Raw genomic sequence first — 23390 nt, 5'->3', positions numbered from 1 at the left:
TGCTCTTGTTTTATTGCTCCTCTCATGCTCCATAACCAATCCTTCACCACTATTCTGCCTTCTTCTGCCTGAAACCCTCTCCCTCCCTGACCTGCTCCTCTATGTCTTCTGGTCCTCTCTCAAAACATACTTCTTGTGTGATATTTTAGGACTTACCTACACATGATTAACTCCATGCATAGATACTCTTATCCTGGAATATGGCCTTATTTTAATTTAGTTTAATCTAAAATTAATTAAGCTAATTTGGAGTAGGGCACTCTTAGGGCTTGTCTACACTTGAAATACTACAGCAGCACAGCTGCACTGCTGTTTCACTTTGGTGTGGACACTATCTATGGTAATGGGAGGGGTTCTTGCATTAGCGCAGTTAATCTACCTCTCTGAGAGGTCGATGGAAGAATTCTTCTGTCCACACTGGGGGTTAGGTTGACTTAACTATGTGTCTCAGGAGTGTGGATTTTTCACATTCTGAGCAGTGTAGCTGGGTCAACCTAACTTTTAAGTGTAGATCAGGCTTTGGTCCAGAATAAAGGTGTCCACACAGAGTTAATCAGGAATAGCTATTCTGGAATATCTTACCATGTAGACAAGCCTTTAGTTCGCTCAGCAAAAGTTCAATCCTGCAAGGTGCTGGGTACTCTAGCCCTGATTCAGCAAAGTACTCATGCACATACTTAACTTTAAAGCATGTGAGTAAACCCAATTGATTTTAATGTACTACAACAATTCACACCAGTTAAGGATCTGGCCAAAAAGTTTTAATAGTCTGATTGCAAATCCCTTCCACTCTCAGTTTTGTTCTCTCGACTCATGTAATGACAGAATTATGTTAGTTCTCTTTTCCTTAATGGAATCTCCCAGGGCAGATAAAATCTGAATATCTAAAGTTTAAAAAAAAAAGAGAAAGAGAAAGAGAGAAGATGCAGAAAAAATGTTTTAGGGAAAAGGAACAAAAATTCACACCTTGTTGGCTTTCCTTACACATCATAAAGTTCATAAAACAAAAAACAAAAAGGCACAAGTTCAATGTTTATATCCTTTGCAGGCTGCCTTCAATACATAAACAAGAGCAATACAGATCTGTTTATCAAACAGAAGAGGTGACTATTTTTCTCCTACCCTCTTCCCTGAAGTGGAATTATTTCTCTTTCAATCAACAGGCTAACATTTTTGGTGTTAAATCTGGTAAAACACAACTCAACTACTAGCACTCCTATTCCTGGGATAGGGTGTTGTAGATTCATACTCTGCTGAAGAAAAAAAACCAGTATCCTGGCTAAAGTGCCCCACTCAGAGAAATAGGCTATAGTGTCTGAGGCTGCAAATGCAGAATAGTCATTGCATTTGCCTGTCATAGAATCATAGAATCATAGAATCATAGAATATCAGGGTTGGAAGGGACCTCAAGAGGTCATCTAGTCCAACCCCCTGCTCAAAGCAGTACCAATTCCCAACCTAAATCATCCCAGCCAGGGCTTTCTCAAGCCGGGCCTTAAAAACCTCCAAGGAAGGAGACTCCACCACCTCCCTAGGTAACGCATTCCAGTATTTCGCCACCCTCCTAGTGAAATAGTTTTTCCTAATATCCAACCTGGACCTCCCCCACTGCAACTTGAGACCATTGCTCCTTGTTCTGTCATCTGCCACCACTGAGAACAGCCGAGCTCCATCCTCTTTGGAACCCCACTTCAGGTAGTTGAAGGCTGCTATCAAATCCCCCCTCATTCTTCTCTTCTTTAGACTAAACAATCCCAGTTCCCTCAGTCTCTCCTCATAAGTCATGTGCTCCAGACCCCTAATCATTTTTGTTGCTCTCCGTTGGACTCTTTCCAATTTTTCCACATCCTTCTTGTAGTGTGGGGCCCAAAACTGGACACAGTATTCCAGATGATGCCTCACCAATATCGAATAAAGGGGAACGATCACGTTCCTCGATCTGCTGGCAATGCCCCTACTTATACAGCCCAAAATGCCGTTAGCCTTCTTGGCAACACGAGCACACTGTTGACTCATATCCAGCTTCTCGTCCACTGTGACCTCTAGGTCCTTTTCTGCAGAACTGCTACCTAGCCATTCGGTCCCTAGTCTGTAGCAGTGCATGGGATTCTTCCGTCCTAAGTGCAGGACTCTGCACTTGTCCTTGTTGAACGTCATCAGGTTTTTTTTGGCCCAATCCTCTAATTTGTCTAGGTCCCTCTGTATCCGATCCCTACCCTCTAGTGTATCTACCACGCCTCCTAGTTTAGTGTCATCTGCAAACTTGCTGAGAGTGCAGTCCACACCATCCTCCAGATCATTAATAAAGATATTAAACAAAACCGGCCCCAGGACTGACCCTTGGGACACTCCGCTTGAAACCGGCTGCCAACTAGACACGGAGCCATTGATCACTACCCGTTGAGCCCGACGATCTAGCCAGCTTTCTATCCACCTTACAGTCCATTCATCCAGCCCATACTTCTTTAACTTGGCGGCAAGAATACTGTGGGAGACCGTATCAAAAGCTTTGCTAAAGTCAAGGAATAACACATCCACTGCTTTCCCCTCATCCACAGAGCCAGTTATCTCATCATAGAAGGCAATTAGGTTAGTCAGGCACGACTTCCCCTTGGTGAATCCATGCTGACTGTTCCTGATCACTTTCCTCTCCTCTAAATGTTTCATAATTGATTCCTCGAGGACCTGCTCCATGATTGTCCAGTCACTGCACTCCCAGTCTAACCCACCTCTCTGTGGCTCCCATACATAATGGGCCAAATTTATCCACACTGTATTAAAAAAACCTTCCCATCCAAAGGCCTCCAACCATGCCACTGAGATATTGGGAAAAACATGCCTTCCTCTGACAGTGCCTCTAGTCCCACCCCAAGAAATAGGAAAGGGAGCCAATAAAGCCTCCAGGCACCATGTAATGTCCTGGATGATAACATTTATAAGAAAAGAAGAGCAAGCAGTGCAGGCCCTTGTCATACTTGTGCAGTAACAGCTTCACAGAATCCTTTGGGGGTCTCGTTACACTTGTCGTTATAGTGCTTCCTGCACACACTGAGCTGGACTCTCCCCTGCACAGGCTGGCCATAGGTGTAGCTAGAGGAGGAGGAAACACAAAAATGAATCAGCTTACAAGATCACAGTTGCCAGGGCTGTCAGGAAACCAATATAGGCTGTAACACAATGTGGACTAAAAGCTAAAATCCGGATAAGGCTAGTTTTGCTGGACTCACACTTCAGACATCTTTCCCTCCTCATTCCCTGTTTTTCATGGAAATGTCATTACTGCCTTACACAGGATTAGGGTTACCAATTTTCTAATCACATAAAACCAAATACCCCTGCATCACCCCCGCCCCACCACTTCTCTGAGGCCCTGCCCCCACTCACTCCATCCCCCCTCCCTCCGTCACTTGCTCTCCCCCACCATCACTCACTTCCACTGGGCAAGGACAGGGGGTTGGGGTGTGGGAAGGGGTGAGGGCTCCAGGGTGGGGCTAGAAATGGGTTCAGGCAGGGTGAAGTAGGGGGAGGCCAGGTGGCTCTGTGTGCTGCTTGTGCCTGCAGGTGCTACTCCCACAGCTCCTATTGGCCAGGATTCCCAGACAATGGGAGCTGCAGGGGCGGCACTCAGGGTGGTGCAGCATGCAGAGCTTCCCTGATCGCCCCTGCGCATAGGGGCCGCAAGGACATGCTGGCCGCTTCGGGGAGCTGCGCGGAGCCAGGACAGTCAGGAAGCATGTCTCAGCCCCACTGCACTGCCAACCAGACTTTGACAGACCAGTCAGTGGGGCTGACTGGAGCCATTAGGGTCCCTTTTCTACGAGGCCCTGCATGTGATGAAATGGGAATTTTCTGTAATATCATCTTTTTATAAATCTGATGTGTTCCATAGTTTCCCCCTGTACATGGCATTGCTACCCAGTGGGGGCTAAAGGGTTAAGTCTATTATTGTAGCAGTGCAGGAAATATGAGGTGTGTGTCACCTAGCCATCTGGTATGAACCGTATGGGTCATTAAAGGACTGGCAGAGGCTAACCCATATCAACGGAAAATTGGAGAAGACAATGGAAACCTCCAGAGCATTTCAATCTCCCTGGACACTCAATAACAGATACAAAAGTGGTAATTCTTCAACAACAAAAACTTCAAAAACAGACTTCAGTTAGAAACTGCAGAACTGGAATTAATTGGCAAACTGGACACCATCAAATTAGGCCTGAATAAAGATTGGGAGTGGATGGGTTACTACAAAAAGTAATTTTCCCTCTGCTGATACTCACACCTTCTTGTCAACTGTTGGAAATGGGTGATGTCCACCTTGATTGCATTGGCCCCGTTAACACTACAAAAGTAATTTCCCCTCTCTTGATATTCACGCCTTCTTGTCAACTGTTGAGAATAGGCCACTTCCACCTTAACTGAATTGGCCTTGTTAGCACTGACCCCCCACTTGGTAAGGCAACTCCCATCTTTTCATATGCTGTAATATTTATATTACTGCTTACTGTATTTTTCACTCCATGCATCTGATGAAGTGGGTTTAGCCCATGAAAGCTTATGCCCAACTAAATTTGTTAGTCTCTAAGGTGCCACAAGGACTCCTCGTTGTTTTTGCTGATACAGATTAACACAGCTGCTACTCTGAAACCTTCAGAACATTGACAGCTAGCAACCAAAAAACAAGAGGAAAGCGGTCTCCCCCCGCCCCAACCCAACATCTCTCAGCAGGGAAGCTGAGCAGAGGCCAGCTCGCCAGCTTCAGAACAAAGCACTGAGAGGTGACAGGCAGGGGATAAAGAGTTGATTTTTGGGAGAAGCTGGGCTGCTCTCACCTGGGACTTACAAAGGCACAGAAAGCCAAAGCCAGAAATGGATTCCACAGCAACTTGGCTAGCTAATTGCACTGGCTTGGCCAGATGCACTATGTATTAGGCTATGTCTGCACTAGCACTTTTGTTGGTAAAACCCATGTCACTCAGGGGTGTGAAAAACACACCCATAAGTGACATAAGATTCACCAACATAAGTTTCTGGTGTGGACAGCACTACAGTAGCGGAAGACACTCTCCTGCCAACATAGCTATCGCCGCCCGTTGGAGTGGTTTAATTATACCGGCAGAAGAGCTCTCTCCTGTAGGCATAGAGCAGCTACAAGGGAGATCTTACAGCAGTTCAGCTGCATCGGTCAGGGCCGGCTCCCGCATTTCTGCCGCCCCAAGCAAAAAAAAAAAAAAAAAAGGCCGCGATTGGCGGCAGCAGTTCAGCAACAGGTCCTTCGCTCCTAGAGGGAGTGAGGGACCTGACGCCCCCAAATTGCTGCAGGTGCCGCCCCTCTCCCTTGGCCGCCCCAAGCACCTGCTTGTTAAGCTGGTGCCTGGAGCCGGCCCTGGCATCGGTACAGCTGTGCTGCTGTAAGGTCTTTTGTGTAGACGTAGCCTTAGCCTTCATTTTTCTGTCCCAACATAAAGAATTCCGATACTCTGTCCGGGTACATCTACACTACAGGGGGGAGTCGATTTAAGATACGCAAATTCAGCTACGTGAATAGCGTAGCTGAATTCGACGTATCGCAGCCGACTTACCCCGCTGTGAGGACGGCGGCAAAATCGACTTCTGCGGCTTTCTGTCAGCGGCGCTTACTCCCACCTCCGCTGGTGGAGTAAGAGCGCCGATTTGGGGATCGATTGTCGCATCCCGACGGGACGCAATAAATCGATCCCCGAGAGATCGATTTCTACCCGCCGATTCAGGCGGGTAGTGTAGACCTAGCCCCAGTTGCCTAATAAAACCTACTCTGTGTTGAAAAGGCTGCCTGGTGTCACTGCAGATACTTGCTGAGGTGCACTGGTCTCTGGAGCGTACAAATCTCTGACTAGGAGTCTGTCTCAGTTGGACTCACTGGGCAGAGCTCACGGTGTGAAGCAGGAGTGCTGGAGCCCAGAGGCTCAGTCTCAGAGGGCCTCTCCTGAAGGAAGAGTGCACACTGAAGGGGTTCTCTAAGAGACTGTTTAAAAATGGGGTGCAGCACAGATCCTGTGGATCCGTGACAGTGATGTACACAGGGACCTTAATGCTAGACATCCTAATTTATTAACCTATGTACCTCTCCTACCCTCTTTCTTTCCTTTCTCTCCCCTTCCTATGTCTCTATAGTGATAAAAAACCAATACCTAGTACGTATATATTGCTTGTGTCTTAAAACTACTGTGCAAACATTATCCTCACAGCCCCAGCTGCATAATGCAGGTGAATCTTATTATCATGTTACAGAGAGTGAAAGTCAGATGCAGGGGTTAAGTGGCTTGCTGTAGGTCACAAAGTGAATTATTAGCAGTGTCAGGATTAGAATTCAAGAGTTCCTGTCTCCCAGTCTTGTGCTCCATCCACAAGACGTTGGTGCTTGTATGAATTTACACTCTTTCCCGCTTGATACTCACACAGCACAAACATTCACTTTGAGTTCTTGATCCAAGAAAGAGATCCTCTTTGGTGCGTTGATCGTCACTTCAAACTTTGGCAACACTAAAAATGCAAGGTAAATATCATTGCTAAGTGACATCTTAGGTGTGAGGGGGGAAGAAGAAACAGGGAAACTTAATTGCACCAGCATTTGAGGGGTATGAACACCAAAGAGAGAGATTGTTTAGAGCAGGGGTTCTCAAACTTGGGCCGTGGCTTCTTCAGGGTAAGCCCCTGGCGGGCCGTGAGATGCTTTGTTTACCTAAGCGTCCGCAGGTACGGCCACTCGCAGCTCCCACTGGCTGCAGTTTGCTGTTCCCAGCCAATGGGAACTGTGGGAAGTGGTGCAGGCCGGGCCACTGCTTCCCACAGCTCCCATTGGCCGGGAACGGCAAACCGCAGCCAGTGGGAGCTGCGAGTGGCAGAACCTGTGGACGCTCAGGTAAGCAAAGCATCTCGCAGCCCGCCAGGGGCTCACCCTGAAGAAGCCATGGCCCAAGTTTGAGAACCCCTGGTTTAGAGGGATACAGACAGGTATAACTAGGAATAAGGGGATGATGTTTTTAGAAAAGGAAAATTTAGGTTTAATAGTATGAAAATTCTTCTTTACAAGGAGTTGTATTATTACTATTATTATAATACTTATATAGCATGTTCATCTGTAGATATGAAAGCACTTAACAAAGGAGGTCAGTGTCACTATCCTCATTTTACAGGTATGGAAACTGGGGCACAGAAAGATTAAAGTGACTTGCCCAAGGTCACCCAGCAGGACAGGGGCAGACCTGAGAACAGAACCAACATTTCCTGGTTTTCAAGGCAGTGCTGATCCACTAGCCCGCACTACTCCATTAGGAAGGTTAGGAATATAGTGTCCCAAGGGAAGTGGACACCCCAGTAGGTTGGAAACAGAGTTTTCTGAAGGAGGGGGTGGGAAAGGAGCTCTACCTGCTAACACAGGAAGCTTGGGATTGTCAAAGCCCTGCCCAACAAGCTCACAGGAGACAGGTGAAAGTCCCAGTGTCAAGATGAGGGATGGCAAATTCATGAGAAGAAAACAAATCAGTGGAGTTGTTCCATATGTAAAATGACAAATACTAGAAAGATCATCAGGCATTGGTAGCTTTTATTTTTCTATCTGCCCACAGTATCCTTCCACACTGTTTACCCTGCAGTCCACCACAGCTGCCAGATATCATTCTATTAAATAATAATATATTCTAATTTAATATGTTCTATTTAATAATAGCTTTAAACTTCTAGAGCACAGTATATGCCTTACACGCAATACCAACCTCACACAGTCATATGAGGTTTAACTTAATATTATTTCCCATTGTACAGATGGAGAAACTGAGGCACGAGGAGGTGACATGACTTGACACAATAACTTAGTGATAAAGCCAAAAAAAAGAACCCAAACTTTTGACTCCCAGCCTTCTGCTCTAATCAGTAGGCCACATTCCTCAGTATCTATCAGGATACCCATCACTTATCCATCTCCTCCATGGCTTCAGTCTCTCCTCCCTGCTTCCATGCCTTGGCTTACATATCTTAACCAGGTTGTTAAATGAGAAAAATCAAGTTATACAGTGTATAAGGTCTGCACTGCCTCATGCCTGTGTTTGACAAACAGCCCCTCACAGACTCAGGCTGTGGGACTTGGCCATATAAGACATAATTAAGTAGTACAGATGAGATCCACTGCAGGTGCTTACCATATTCCTCCACAGTGAACCAATGATACGTTTTGTCACCTGACTTCTTTTCAACAATGATTTCATAACTCCCCAGGATTGGCTCTTGGATTAACGGGAATGAGAGTTGGACAATGGCAGTCTTGGATGTTACATCCAGCCACTGAAAGATCCGATTGCGCTGGGGATCCTAGTAGGTGTGGGAAGATAAATACAGATGCTTTTATCATCTTCTTCAAGGCCCTCCACTTTTTTTTCCCTTCCTTTACATTTCATAGATTCACAGATTCCAAGGTTGGAAGGGATCATTGTGATCATCTAGTCTGACCTCCTGTATAACACAGGTCATAGAACTTACCCAAAATACCCAAAATAGAAAAACATCAAATCCTAATTTTAAAATTGCCAGTGATGGAGAATCTCCCATGATCCTTGGTAAGTTGACCAAACAGTTAATTACTCACATGGTTAAAAATTTACACGTTATTTACAGTCTGAATTTATCTAGCTTCAGCTTCCAGCCATTGAATCATGTTAAACCTTTGTCTACTAGACTGAAGAGGCCGTTATTAAATATTTGTTCCCTGTGTTGATGCTTATAGACTGTAATCAACTCACCTCTGAACCTTCTCTTTGTTAAACTGAATAGGTTGAGCTCCTTGACTCTAACACTAAAAGGCAGGATTTCTAATCCTCTAATCATTTTAGATGCTCTTCTCTGAACTTTCTCCAGTTGCTAACCTCCTTCTTAAATTGTGGGCATCAGAACTGAACAGAGTATTCCAACAGCAGTCATACAAATGCCAAATACAGAGATAAAATAATCTCTCTACTCCTACTCAAAATTCCTCTATTTATGCATCCTAGGATTGCATTAGCTCTACTGCCCCAACATCACACTGGAAACTCATGTTCAGCTGATTATCCACCACGATCCCCAAATCTTTATCAGAGTCACTGCTTCCCAGGACAGGTCCCCTGTCCTGCAAGTATGACCTATATTCTTTGATCCTAGACATATATATTTACATTTAGCTGTATTAAAACACATATTGTTTGCTTGCGCCCAGTTTATCAAGTGATCGTGATTGCTCTGATTCAGTGACCTTTCATCTTCATTATTTACCACTCCCACAATTTTTGTGTCATTTGCAAACTTTATCAGTGATGATATTATACTGTCTTCCATGTCATTGGAATCATACCTGCTAGATGTTGATTCCCTAGTAACAATTACGTTTTGAGATCTATCAGTTAGCCAGTTTTTAATGCATTTAATGTGTGCCATGTTAATTTTGTTTTGTTCTAGTTTTATAATCAAAATATTATGTGGTACCAAGTCAAACAATTTACAGAAATCTAAGAACAGTATATTACATCAATGGTAATCAAGTTCATTTGACAGAATCTATATCCATAAACCCATGTTGATTTGCATTAATTTTACTATCCTCCTTTAATTCTTTATTAATTGAGTCCCGTAACATCTGGGACTCAATTAACCCCTAACATAATTTTGTTTGGGATTGATGTCAGGCTGACAGGCCTATAATAACCCAGGTTGTCCTTTTTACCCTTTGTAAAAATTGGAACATTAGCTTTCTTCCAGTCTTCTGGAACTTCCCAGTGCTCCAAGACATTAACAATCCAACAAGATCCCCAGACAGTTCTTTTAAAGCTCTTCAATACAAGTTATCTGGACTTGCTGATTTAAAAATGTTTAACTTTATAACTTCTGTTTAACATCCTCAAGAAATATTAGTGGAATGGAAAAAGTGGTTTCATACAACGAGACTTATATCATCTATTTTTTCCCCAAATATGGAACAGAAATATTTATTGAACACTTCTACCTTTTCTGCATTATTATTGATAATTCTATCATTTCCATCTAGTAATGGACCAATTTGATTGTTAGGATTGTTTTTGTGCCCAATATATTTTAAAAATTCCTTCTTATTGTCCTTTACTCTGTTGGCCATTTCTCTCTTCTAAATCAGGTCAGTTTTTTAACCAGCATGATCTTCTTCTTCAATTGTGGCTTTTGGAGCATCTAGTAAGATGTTGTTAAATTATTCCCACTTATCATTCACATTTTTCTATTAAATACTTTCTCCCAAATTATTATTTGGTTCATAATTGTTTTCAGCTTTCTGAAATTGGCCCTATTAAAGCACTAAGTGTACATATTTCTGGTCTAGACTTTATTCTGCTTGCACATTATAAATTGGATCAAGTCATAATCACTTTTATCTAAGCTACCTTTTTGTTGTTGTTGTTGTTGTTGTTTGTTCTATCATCCGTTCCTCATTATCTGTTAGCATGGGGGATTTTTTATTATACTTGGTCCTATCTGGGGGGTGGGGGGTGGTTTAGCATATAGGATGTGACTAAGGACTCAGTCTTATAGATGCTCAGAACCCCTGTTGCTTCCCAGGATTAGACTGTTTGTGTACTAAACTACCCTAAGATTAGGCTACACTGGGTATTGGATACACAAGCTGCCAATCTACCTGAAACAACACAGGACTGGAACTCAGGAGATCTGGATTTTATTCCCAGCCCTGCCACTGGCCTGCTGGTTGGCCTTGTGCAATCACTTCACTGCTCAGTGCCTGTTTCCACATCTGTACAATGGGGATATTAACACTGACCTCCTCTGTAATTTGAAATACACAGGTGAAAAGCACTCTATAAGAGCTATGTATTATCTGCATTTGCCCTTTCTAGGACATGATCTTACAGGGAAAGACAACTCCTATACATACATGGTAAACTTGGGAGTGATGTCATCACATCAGCCAGTCTGCTGTAATCTGACTGAGGTAAATTTAAACTGGATTATTCAAGCCCCTTCACAACTACCACTTGTGTTACACTCCTCAGTTCTGTGGACTCCTTTCCTCTGGCTCCCTCTAGTGTTTGCAAGTTAGTTTGCATTTACTCAACCCTGCTCTATTCCATTGCCATAAGAATCAACATTACTTAGATTGCTAACATTGCTCTGGGAAATCCCCTTTTGAGGAGCGGTATGCCTGGCTGTGAAAGCACAAAAAATGACACCCATCCTAATGGTCAGTGAGGAGAGGTGGGGAAGGCTGGTATGTTAACTGGGATAAACAGTGATATAGGTGTTGGATTTAAATGCTGTAGTTTACAATAAGTATCTATGTTTTAACAATAAATAATACATGAGTTTTTGCTATTGTAGTTTACACTCTTCACCAAAACCTTTTGAGAAGGAACTAGCCCCTGTTGTTATTTCCTATATAACATAATAGAGTGTATGGAATATATATTCATTATTATTAATTATTATTATATTTTGTAGTTATAGATCACCATCCATCTGGGGATCTCAAAATGCCTTACAACACTAATGAAATTTAGCCTCAAAATAACCCCAGGAGACAATTATTATTATTCCCTACTTTACAGATGGGAAAACTGAGTCACTGGTGTTCAGTCCACGGTTACACATAGAGTCTGTGGCAAAAGTGGGAAAATAATCTAGATTTTCTGACTCACAGTCATCTGCTAGAACCAGGGCTCCTCTATATAATAGTGAGGAAGCTAATGCACCATGATATAAATGAAAAACCCTGCTCCCTTCTTTGATTCTAATCAGATTTTCTTGTATAAAAGAAAACCATAGAGGGGCCTAGCTTATTCAGGAAACATCATGTACATGATAGTACTAATGCACCTATTAAGGGGAATTGTTTTTTCTTCCCTTCCTGGGACCCTTTATTGACAGTTTGTTGCAATGCTCAGTGCCTGACACTCATTCTAAACATATTCTGCAGATGTTCCATCTACATCGATCTCCCATGGGGATCATGGGAGGAATACGACTTCAGGGTGACAATTTCTCAAGCAAACACTGATTCAGGAAGCTGAGAGCTCTGTCCTTTTAAGTAAGTCATGCTTTATAGTACCATGAACCTCTTACCTGAAGGATGATCAGGGGATACTGAAAAAGATAAAGGGCAAAAAACAGATTAGAATTCAAGGAAATTAGTTACTGATTTAGAAATAAACCGGACAATAAGGCAAGACTGTGGCTGCTCCTTTTCTGGGTGCACAAGCTTGGAGTAAAGGCACAAGGTTTCTGTTCAGGCCTATCTCAACTTGTGACCTGAAGTTCAGTGGGTTAAGGATACAACCCTAATGTCCAGGGGCGGCTCCAGGGTTTTGGCCGCCCCAAGCAGCCAAAAAAAAAAAAAAAAGCTGCGATCGCGATCTGCGGCGGCAATTCGGCGGGAGGTCCTTTGCTCCCAGTGGGAGTGAGGGACCGTCCGCCGAATTGCTGCCGAATACCTGGACGTGCCGCCCCTCTCCGGAGCGGCCGCCCCAAGCACCTGCTTGCCAGGCTGGTGCCTGGAGCTGGCCCTGCTAATGTCACCTGTCTGTGAAGATGACTGTCTAAAATATTTACAGATTTCCACAGTCTCTTGGTGTGGGGACTGGTGAGACACTATAGAGACATCAGGAGATCTACTCAGCCTATTTTCCTATATAAAGGTGAGATAGTGTCTGATTAAGTGAATCTATAACAGGTCCTTGAAAAATATTGACTCCCAATCACACTCACCATCTCCTGAACAGGTTTGAAATTGTTATCCAAAGAGACAACTCGGAACATCACTGAAAAGAAAGGAGGTGGTGGGGAAAGAAAAAAAATGAACAATATTAGCAGCAGAATACCATTTTCTAAGATATGTTTTGAAACTAAGTTTCTTCAGACACATCATTGAAGGAAAGTTTGAAGTGTTAAAGAGAAGTCTTTTGAGTCTTTGGAAAAGCAAAAATTATTTGAATGTTATTTTAACTGGTGAAAAAAAAATCAACTAAATTATTTCCTACATGAATCAGCTGGGGTCAAATATATCTAAAAAGTAAACACACATGGTCATATTCAACTCTCAGCTTCTGCTCCATTATACCAGGGGTAATTTTAGCCCACCTATTATTTATTGTACTTCCTGAATTTAAGTCTTGGGGCAGATAAATCTAAAGATAAAATTATTTGAAGTTTGGAAGAAGAGAGAATAATTGACTTTTCCACCCTAAATCAATTGTGGACTATTCAAACTGTTTATCATGCATCATTTTATTTGCTATGTATTTTATTGTCATGTACAGCAACAATGAAAACCCCTTCATTGAAATAAAATCATAAACTAACTGTACTTAGTGTGATGGGGTGCACTCCCCACACTGGCTCTGAGAGGGCTGAATTAGACCAGGCAGACCTAATCAGCCAATCAAGCAGAAACAAGGGAAATTCAGGCTGTGTGGAGGGAGGTAATTAGGAGGAAGTTCACCTGTGAGAAAACAGGCAGGGCTTCTATAAGGCCTGGTAGTTGATGGCAGAAAGGGGCTTCAGTCACACCCTGTGAGAAGGGAGGTATGTCTGGAGGGCTACAGAGGCAGGTAGCCTACAGTTAGATCCTGAAAGGAGAGAGCTTGGGAGGGTGGCAAATCCAGAAGGGGTGGAAGCCAGACAGGTAGGAAAGGCTCAGGGAAAGAGTCAGCAAGGTCCAGGAGGAAACAGACCTGAGCTGCTGATTAGAGGGTCCCTGAGCTGGAACCCGGAGTAGAGCACGAACCTGGGATCCCCTACCAGCCACTGTGGAAGTGGCACTGGCTGGGCAGGGAATGGGAAGACTGCCCAAGCCTGTTGATAAAAAGAGACTTTGATACCCTGGAAAGGGAGGGCCAAGACACGAAGAGGCAACAGCTGCTCCTGGAGTGAGAGAGAGGCTGCAGACAGAGAGAGAAGAGATGGAGTGCAACCGCAGGAAGGGGTATCATCTGTGCAGAGCTAATCCCTAGAATGGCCAGGAGGAGCGCCATCCTGCAGTGAGTAGAACACTGTGTGGCAGTTAATCATGCTTGGATATTTCAAATATGGCTGAATGATGTTATTTCGAACTTTCAAAACAAATGATGCTTGTATTAAGAAGCACCACAGGTTTTTGCTCCAAAGGTATTTTTGAGAAAATATAAAGCATCTGAAAAGAGGGAAGCAACTTCATCACCATGAGAACAGCCCAGGTAGAAATGTAGAGGGACTGGCAGGGCCTTCTCTATCTATCTTAGGAACTTATATGGCCCCAATCACCATAGTACTAGAGCACCTTACAATCTTTAATGTATTCATCCTCACAACACCCCTGTGAGATAGGGCAATGCTGTTATCCCCATTGATGGGGAACTGAGGCACAGCTAGACTGAGTGACCTGCCCAAGGTCACACGGGAGGTATGTTGCAGAGCAGGGAGCTGAACCTACATCTTCCAAATCCAGGACTAGCACTCTAACCAGTAGACCATCCTTCCTCTCCAGCACCCACAAAGCTCGGGAAATGTAGTGGGGTGGCTGCCCCACTCCTGCAGAAAAGGGGTTAAAAGCAGCCCTGGAGAGGAAAAGCTAGGCTGATTGGGGGAAGTAGCCACAGCTGAGGTCACGCCCCAATCAGGCCACAGCTAGCCCTATAAGAGGGCTGAGGGCCAGGATCTGTAAAGGAGTCTCTCTCTAGCTGTGGAGAGATGGGCCTGGCTGCCTGGGAGCTGAGCAGGGTACCTAGAGTGGAGCAGGGCTGGGGGAAGGCCTGAGGAGCTGGGGAGCTCCAGCCTGGAAAACCCCCAGGCTGCAGGCCTTGCTAAAGGCCGGGAAGGGTATTGGGGTTGCAGAGGTGCAGCCCAGGGCAGGCGAAGGCAGCAGGTCCAAACCCCCCTTGCCGATGATGAGTGGTTTACAGACTGCCGTCTGCCCCAGTGAGTGGGGGCTAGATGAGGACTGGCAGTAGCCACTGAGGCAAGGTGGGGATAGAGGGTTGGGGGTTCCCCTGGGAGGGGAGACCCAAAGTGTGGGGACACTGCCTGGGGACAGCACCCCAATGCAAAGGGGCACCGGAGTCCGGGAGGGATATGGGGACCAGAGGCAGGCGAGACACCGGCCTGAAGAGGGTGCTCCGGGCTGGAAGAGCTAATTCCCAAGACAACCAACAGGAGGTGCCTCGCCGGTGAGTCATCGCCCCACCACAGGAACCCTTTCCTAAATGAATCAGGAAAAACCCATCCCTCACTGCTTGCTGTCTTGAGGTCATGCTCCAAGACTCACGTCTTCATCAGAGCATTCCCAAAAAGAAAAGAGTAGAAGAAAACCCAGCCATGTGTTCAATGATAGAAACAATAGAGTAGGAAGAAGAATTGATTTTCTCTTCTGGACACATCTCACTGTCTTTATTCTTTATTTTTGTACTGTACACCCTGTAGAAATGATGACTGAATCAGAATCTCAGACTCAGATAAGCATAAACAAAAAAAGAACTAGATATTACTGAAGTGATGGATTTCTGTAAATCCAGAAAGCCACAAGATTCTCAGAGGAAATTCATTCAGTTAGGAACATATAAATACTATTTATGCATTACAATTCTATGAATGAGCTACTTTCCCCACTGTCTTTTGATGATCCCTACCTGGGCTGCAGCCAGAGACCATCCCAGGGACTGATTATGGACATCTTGCTCCAGTTCTTCTCCTTCTTAGCAATGATACTCTATCCTAGCCCCTCTGCCCCCTGACATCCACACTCCCAGTTCAATAATTAACTCATACCCCCGCCCCCATTCACCTGTCTGTCCAGGTTTGTAAATGGGTTTGTCTGTCTGGATGAAGACAACGCCGTCCACATTCTCAATTGCCACCGACCTTCTCTCTGACAGGTGGACGGTGTGGCCTTTGGCAGAGAAAGTGATGAAAGCCAAAGGGTCAGAGGTGGCAAGAGGAGCCTGGGAGAGAACAAAAAAACAAGACAAAGTCTTTTAGGGTCCATCTATGTGATGGATTCCCAAGTGAGGATGATGACCCCTAAGTGAGTCACGATGAGTTTGATGATAGATTGTCTGTCTGCCAATAAAACAAACTCTAAGAGTATGTCTACACTGCAGTTCTAGGTCTAATTTCCATCTCTGGCAAAGGTACACACACTAGCTTTGACTGAGCTACTTTAATAAAAATAATGTAGCCACAGCAATACAAGCAGCGGGTGGTGCTAGACAAGGAGGATGCAAGGATGTTTCGCGCCCTAGGCGAAACTTCCACCTTGTGCCCCCCCCTCCAAGCCCTGTGGCAGCTCTCCGCCCCACCCTCCACCCTAAGGCGCCCCCCCGCGGCAGCTCCCTCCCTCCGCCCTGAGGTGTCCCCCCTCCCCTCCCCGCAGCAGCTCCCTCCTTCCGCCCTGAGGCACCCCCTCTCCCCCCGCAGCAGCTCCCCCTGGCCCGGGGAACCGTGCAGCAGCTCCCCGCGCAGCTCACCTCTTCTCTGCCTCCTCCCCGAGCACGCCATCGCCGCTCCACTTCTCCCACCTCCCAGGCTTGCGGCACCAATCAGCTGTTTGGCGCCGCAAGCCTGGGAGGGAGAGAAGCAGAGCGGGGCGGCGTGCTGAGGGGAGGAGGTGGAGCAGAGGTGAGCTGGGGCAGGGAGTTCCCCTGCGTTCCGCTCCCCACCCTTGCTGCAGGCAGCCCTCCCCGCGCCCCCCTGCCCCAGCTCCTTCCACCTAAATGCCGCCGATGACCGGGGCAGCCAAAATCTGGCCGCCGCGGTCGCTGCCAAAGGACCCAAAATGCCGCCCCCCAAATGCTAGTGCCCTAGGCGACCGCCTAGGTCGCCTAATGGGTTGCACCGGCCCTGGGACTAGCTGCCCCAATACAGATCTAGAATCTCAGCTGGGATTGTACTCAGGCACCTAGTCCAAGCTGTTGCCTGTGCCATTGCAGCCTCACTGCTATTTTTAGTGTGCTAGCTCAATCAAAGCTAGCTTGTGTGTCTCTACCTACCTCCAGCTCCATGTCCCCTTACAGTCTATGCTATAGATTGGTCCTAGTTTTGTCCCCAGGCTGTAGACAACACACAGAATTCAAATCCACACACATAACAGCTAGCATAAATGTTTCCTAATCTTGCAGGACTACTATGTATTAACAATATTGATGTGCAGGGCTGTCAGGCTATTAGCAAGTTCTGAAGTGTTTCTCCTGCTGTGTATGGGATCACCTAACCATGGGCTCTTCTATGACTTTTAGTCACAGCCCTGCACTGTAATGAGAAAGTAGACTAGTGTGTTCCGACTGGGTTATGGGTTAGATCGAGCCAAATCCGCCTACCCCCTGGGATGAAAGTGAAATGTCTTTCCCTGACACACTTCCTGATCTCTCTCTCTCTCTCTCTCTCTCTCAATCTCTCTCTCACTCCCCACTCTAATCGATTTTTCTTCTTCTTCAGACTCTTTTTCTAATCTTTTTTCCTTTCCCTGCAGTCTGTCTTGGGTACATCTACACTGAGACCGGAGGTATATTTTCCAGCTCTAGCATGCTAAGAATAGCAGTTTAGCTGCAGCTGCATGAAGAGCAGGAGGGCCTAGCCACCTGAGTATGTACCTGGGAGTTCAGACAAGATTGTGCTCTGGGCTGCTATACCCTCCTGCGACTCATATTGTTGTGGCTACACTTCTATTTTTAGTGTGTTAGATTGATCAGAACTAGTGTATGTCTCCTTGAGCTGAAACATACACCCCCAGCTCCAGTGTAGACATAGCTTGTGTCTTATTTTTCATTTCCCATCCCCATTCTCCTTGAGCCTTTCTACTCTTGTTGTTCAAGAGTAGGATCAGTTTGGACCACAGGAGGGATGCGTCCCCCTTTGTCTCTCTTTAATTGAATTAAAATATGAAATACCTCAAACTCTCTGCATTGGAAGAAATTTTCTGTCACAGATTCCTCAAACAGCGTGGTCTTGATGTCCTGATATTCCAAGTGAACATTCAGGGATAGTGGCTCACTGAGGTTGTAGAGCTGTACACACAGTCTCTGCGGAGAGATGCTCTGCAGCACCGAAGGGACAACCAGGACATATTGACTACAGATAAACAAAGCCAAACAGCCAGGTCAGTCAGCAGAAAGGAGAGGACCCACAACAACATACATTTGGAGAAAAACTTAGGGCTTGTCTACACTGGCAATTTACAACACTGCAACTTTCTCGCTCAGGGGTGTGAAAAAACACACCCTTGAGCGCAGGACGTTTCCAGCACTTGTAGCTACGCCCCTCGTGGAGGTGGGGTTTTTTAGAGTGCTGGGAGAGCTCTCTCCCAGCGCTCTGACATGACTACACAAGCCATATTAAAGTGCTGCCGCAGCAGCGCTTTAGCGTTGCCAGTGTAGACTAGCCCTAAGTGGCTAATGGGGATCCTGATCAAAAGCTTGTTGAAATCAGTGGAAAGACTCCAGTTTAATGGGCTTTGGATCAGGCCCTAAGTGAGCACAAATGTGTTGTCCCTCAAGCTATTCCACTATTAGATGATTCTCCACACCCCCTCACCTCAAACCTGAACTGGAGGGACCAGCTTGAGAGGTGGTATGTATCATACTTATCGGGCCCTCATCACCATAGTATCTGAGCGCCTCATGTTGTCTAATGGATTTATACACCTCTGTGAGGGAAGAAAGTGCAGTTATCCCCATTTTACAAATGAGGAACTGAATCACAGGGAAGCTAAATTACTTGCCCAAGGTCACACAAGAAATCTGTGGCAGACTAGGGAAATGAACCCATGTCCCCATCTAGTGCCCTAACCACCAGACCATCCCCTGGTAGAGAGCTCTGTTTCTGTGGCCTAGTCAGCCATGAGCTTATTTTCTGAGACTATCGACAAAAGTACTAGTTAATGCTAAGTGTGGTGGTAGATCTGGGCACATTTTCATCAAGAAAGAAACTGAAATGTCACAACTTATTTGCCATAATACACAGAAAATGCACTTCAGTAATGGCATGCAATGCTTGATTATTCCAGGAGGAGAGATTACCCAACTCAACTTTTGTTTCTATCACACTCTAGCCTCTTCTCATTCCTCTCCCTTTGTCTCCTGCCATTATGCTTTTTTTTAAAAAATGCTGCCTCTTATGGTTAGAACAGGCTCCCTCTCCCAGGGCATCCTCACTCTCGCCCTTCAAGCCCCTCCTCTGTTTGGTTAGGCTTCTGCTGCTAGCCTTCCCCCTTCTCCCCTGGTTCTGTCATTAAAATAAAAGTCAGAACTGAGAAACTGGACATGCAACTTAAAATGAATCACATCATATTTTTGTTGTAATCCTGGCCCCACCCATCCCTCCCACTTCTATTCTTGATTTCATCTTTAACTGAGCTTGCCTGGCTTAGACTGCACAACCCTCAGAGAACACACCAGGAGTAAAATTTTCAAAAATGCTTAAGTGCTTAGGAGCCCAAGTCCCATGAACTTTCACAGGCTGTTATGCTCCTAAGTCCCTTAGGAAAATTAAACAGGCCCCTAAATCACTGAGGTGATTTTGAAAATGTTACCCCAAGTCTTCTATCTCTCTAAAACCCTGAGCACTGTTATGGTGCAGTACAAGCAACAGATAATACCACCAGCCTCCAGCACAGCTCTGAGAGGCCCCTACAATGCCCCTTACTACTCTAGTCCTACCACTCATCCAGTCCTGCCAATGCACATTACTCCTGACCATCAGTGCTGTCTGCTTATCTAGTCCTAGGCCTCCTCCAAATCTCTGCTGCTGCACCTCAATCCTCATCTGCACCAGTCCCTGTTATTACAGTCCTGGATCTCTAATAAACAAATTAGATTTCATACCAATTTTGTGAAAAGGAGAGAGATTCACTCTACACACTGAAACATCCACCAAATTCATTTCAGCCACACCTTCAACTGGAATTTGAACCCAAATCTCCAGAGACAAAAGTCTTAGTGCATCATACAACAATGCCCCCAGAACAAATTAAATGATGGGAAAATAACACGATATTATATATTAAAAGCAAATAATATGTGATCTCTTACGGCCCATGAAACTTTGCAGAAGTCAAATGAAAGACAAGCACACTCAGAAAAATCTTTGACCACATCATCATACACGGAGATGAAGAGGGAAAGTTGAAGGTGGAACTTCTCCCACGGAGAGAGCATATGTTCTGGCTTTTAAAATGCCCATGGCTGTCTCCTCCTCACTCATATTCCAATGAAAAGACAAAGAAAATATTTGCATAGGTTAATTTCTCTCTGTCCTGCCTTTCTTCACACCCTTTCAGGTGTTGCTTCATAAATGTAGTTTAGGGAAGTTCCAGTGTTGCCAATGAATTCATTTTCACAAGACAAGCCACTTCCTGATTCTCTTGATGTTTCACTTGTGCTTGCCTCTCTGATTTTCTCTGTAATAGGCTGAAGATTCCTTGGTGCTCCAGCTTGTTAAGCACTTCAGCAACAATACATGTTGTGTGCTCCATCAGGACACAAAGCTCCCACAACACTGCTGTGTCGTAGGCCTGGAATGTTCCTTGATAATGATAACATGCACAAGGGGTGTGGTTAAATTCAACAAGAAAGGGGAAAAAAAATCCCAAACGTCCTTTTTTTTTTTTTTTTAAAGGAGGCTCAAACACATAAGGATGGAAGAAAGGCAACTCTTCATTCATTTATTCATGTATTTACTTATTAAGGCCCTACAAACTGAGTTTGTAACTGTGGTGTCTTATAGAGTTTAAGGTCAAAAGGGACCACCAGATCATCTAATCTGATCTTCTGTACATCACAGGCCACCAGTACAACTCAGCTCCCACACACTGAACCCAACAACTGAAACAACACCAAAGTATTACAGCCGTCAGGGGTCTAAACTATTATGTGCCACAGGCAGAGAATAGACGGGAACAACATGCATTAGTGCCCATGGCCTGTGTTTCTGGGGATCTCTGCTTTGCATCTGGTACACTTCCCTGTAAGAGTCCAAACAGTCCAGAGATGAAGGATCTTTCCCTGAATCCGTACTTCTAGCTTCTTCTCACTGAAAACAAACTGATAGGGCCACTACCCACGTGGGCTTTTCCTCTGATGGAGAGTGAGGGATGAATTTAGAGTGTTTGACCTCCTGTCATCCCACACAATGACTGTCTGATTTGAAATTAGCACTTGGCTGTTCAAGTTCTTCATTTGCATTCCACAAGGCTTCTTTCTCATCCAATCGGTTATTAATTTATAGGAATAAATGTTTGCTATTACATTATAATGGGATACAGAAAAGTGAAAACAATGCAAGTAACATCCCTTTAGTTTTCTTGAAAATTAAACACCAAATACACTCTCATACATTTAATCATAATTTTGATCTAGACTAATACACAAGTGAATTGGCCTGGCTATGCATTTGCAAGCATTCAGTGAGGCTGGGGCATTGGCATGAGCTGGCTCCTGGTTTGGCAGCGCCACACCCTCCTCCAACCACACCCTCTGGGAAAACCTGGGAGAAGCCTGAGAGCACATTCAATAAAACTGGTTGAAAAAATTTCAACACAACAGTTTTCTGTTGGAAAATGCGGTTTGGATTGAATCATTTTGCAGGAATGCGTCAATGTTGAGGAAATGTTCAGTGCGAAAAAGTCAGAACAAATTGTTGACTTTCTTATTTCAGTTTGATACTAGTGTTTAATTTTGATGAGATAAAATGTTTTGTTTCAACTTTATCACTTCGATTAATTTTGTTTCAATTTTTATAGTATAATTGCATGTTAATTTTAAATGTATTATATATAATTTATATGATAATATTTTGACATTATTAAAACAAAAATATTTGACATTATCAATGTTTCCAAACTGAAATTTTTCAGAATTTCCCTTCTTCAAGAAATTACTAAATTTGGCCTTTTCATTTCAACTCAGAACAAAAACAAACTTCAAAATATCAGGATTCCCCACAGAACATTTCTCCCATTTTCTAACCAGCTCTAATGTTCAGCACATCTTAACTCTCTCAGACCAAGGGGAGAGTAAGTTCTAGTGCAAAGGATCCCTGCAGCCAGCCCCCTCTAGTTTATAACTGGGGGGAACGGAGTTCCTAGCTCAAGCTCCCCAGCTGACTGCAACTGCCAGAGAATCACATGGGGAGAGACCGTTTCTAAGGTAGCCAAGATACAAACCAATGAGGGCTTTGTAGATTAAAAGAAACCAACTTATTCAGCTTCACCCAGAAATAAACTGGAAGCCAGCATAGACTGTGGAATAGTGGGAAACAATTATGCCCATTTTTTTTACTTCTGTGCTCTGCTTAAGTTCTTTCGTTAAACTTGTTTTTATCTAAATGTTTCCATCACCACAATACCTGGACACCACATGTATTAGTAAAAAGAGCATCATTTGTCTGAAAAAGGAACAAACTCTCCCTCCCCTCCCCCTTCACATTGCACCAGTTTCCCAAGTGGGATCATTCTTGGAGATTGCCTTACTATTACAGTATCTGTTGAGTGCTGATGATGTGCCTTCCAGGGGAGATGGTACTGACTGTTCTTCAGCTGCCAGCATTGAAGGAAGGTCTGTGAACTTCACACTGTGTCCTAAAGGTGGCAAGACTCAGAACCACTCTGCTCTCTGATGTTTGTTCGGGTAAGAAAGGTTGTCCCAATGCATTGCCAGTGCACATGCATGGGTATGGAAAACATGGGTCTGGCATGCCCGGGGTTAAATGGTGTCATCACTTAGGTGGACGGTCTATCGATACTAGGGAGGAATACAGAGGAACATGTAAGAAACCACAGAGAGGTACTGAAAAGGCTACAAAACTATGAGGGTAAAAAGGAAGTAAGAAAAAGTGTGTTTTCTTCCAGACCCAGGATGACTTGGGGTGGGGAGAGGGGACATAACACAGATGCAGAGGCAGTTCCATCCCTTAAAAAGAAGACAAGACATTCAGAATGTAGCTGTCCCCCCAAATTTTTAAAAGCTTGAGTTATTTTCTGGTAATATTAAACTACTGTGAAAGACTCTTCCCAAATGTATCAAAATTCATCAGCCCAATGTTAGGGTCATTAAGAAAATATGCAAACTGGGCTCAAAAAAGGGAGCACTAAGGATGAAACCTATTGTCCTGATATTAAAATGCAGAGGTTCAGAAAAGGCCTTGAGATTGAAGATGTTGCAAATATGTTTACTGACATAAAATGACCCTTGTTTTTAATAGCTACTTTAATGAGTGAACCTAAGGGAGGGTGGTATAACTCAGTGGTTTGAGCATTGGTCTGCTAAACCCAGGGTTGTGAGTTTAATCCTTAAGGGGGCCATTTAGGGATCTGGGGCAAAAATCTGTCTGGGGATTGGTCCTGCTTTGAGCAGGGGGTTGTACTAGATAACCTCTTGAGATTGCTT

The 23390-nt window shown here is 44.6% G+C and overlaps 1 protein-coding gene across 1 annotated transcript in view; it reads right to left on the bottom strand.

The window, feature by feature from the left end:
- The window catches only part of LOC117870881 (ovostatin-like), a 45260-nt gene extending 29393 nt beyond the window's left edge, over positions 1 to 15867 (bottom strand). The window contains exons 1-6 of the mRNA XM_034758320.1: positions 15797 to 15867; positions 12748 to 12800; positions 12106 to 12126; positions 8175 to 8343; positions 6435 to 6519; positions 2976 to 3090 (exon numbers count right to left, since the gene is read on the bottom strand). Of these exons, the coding sequence (XP_034614211.1) occupies positions 2976 to 3090; positions 6435 to 6519; positions 8175 to 8343; positions 12106 to 12126; positions 12748 to 12798 (441 nt within the window). The 5' untranslated portion in view covers positions 12799 to 12800; positions 15797 to 15867. The remainder of the gene's footprint in view (positions 1 to 2975; positions 3091 to 6434; positions 6520 to 8174; positions 8344 to 12105; positions 12127 to 12747; positions 12801 to 15796) is intronic.
- Between the last annotated feature and the right edge of the window lie 7523 nt (positions 15868 to 23390).

Source organism: Trachemys scripta, chromosome 1, assembly GCF_013100865.1.
Source record: "Trachemys scripta elegans isolate TJP31775 chromosome 1, CAS_Tse_1.0, whole genome shotgun sequence".
NCBI lineage: Eukaryota > Metazoa > Chordata > Testudines > Emydidae > Trachemys > Trachemys scripta.
This window is presented reverse-complemented; position numbering and strand designations above follow the sequence as displayed.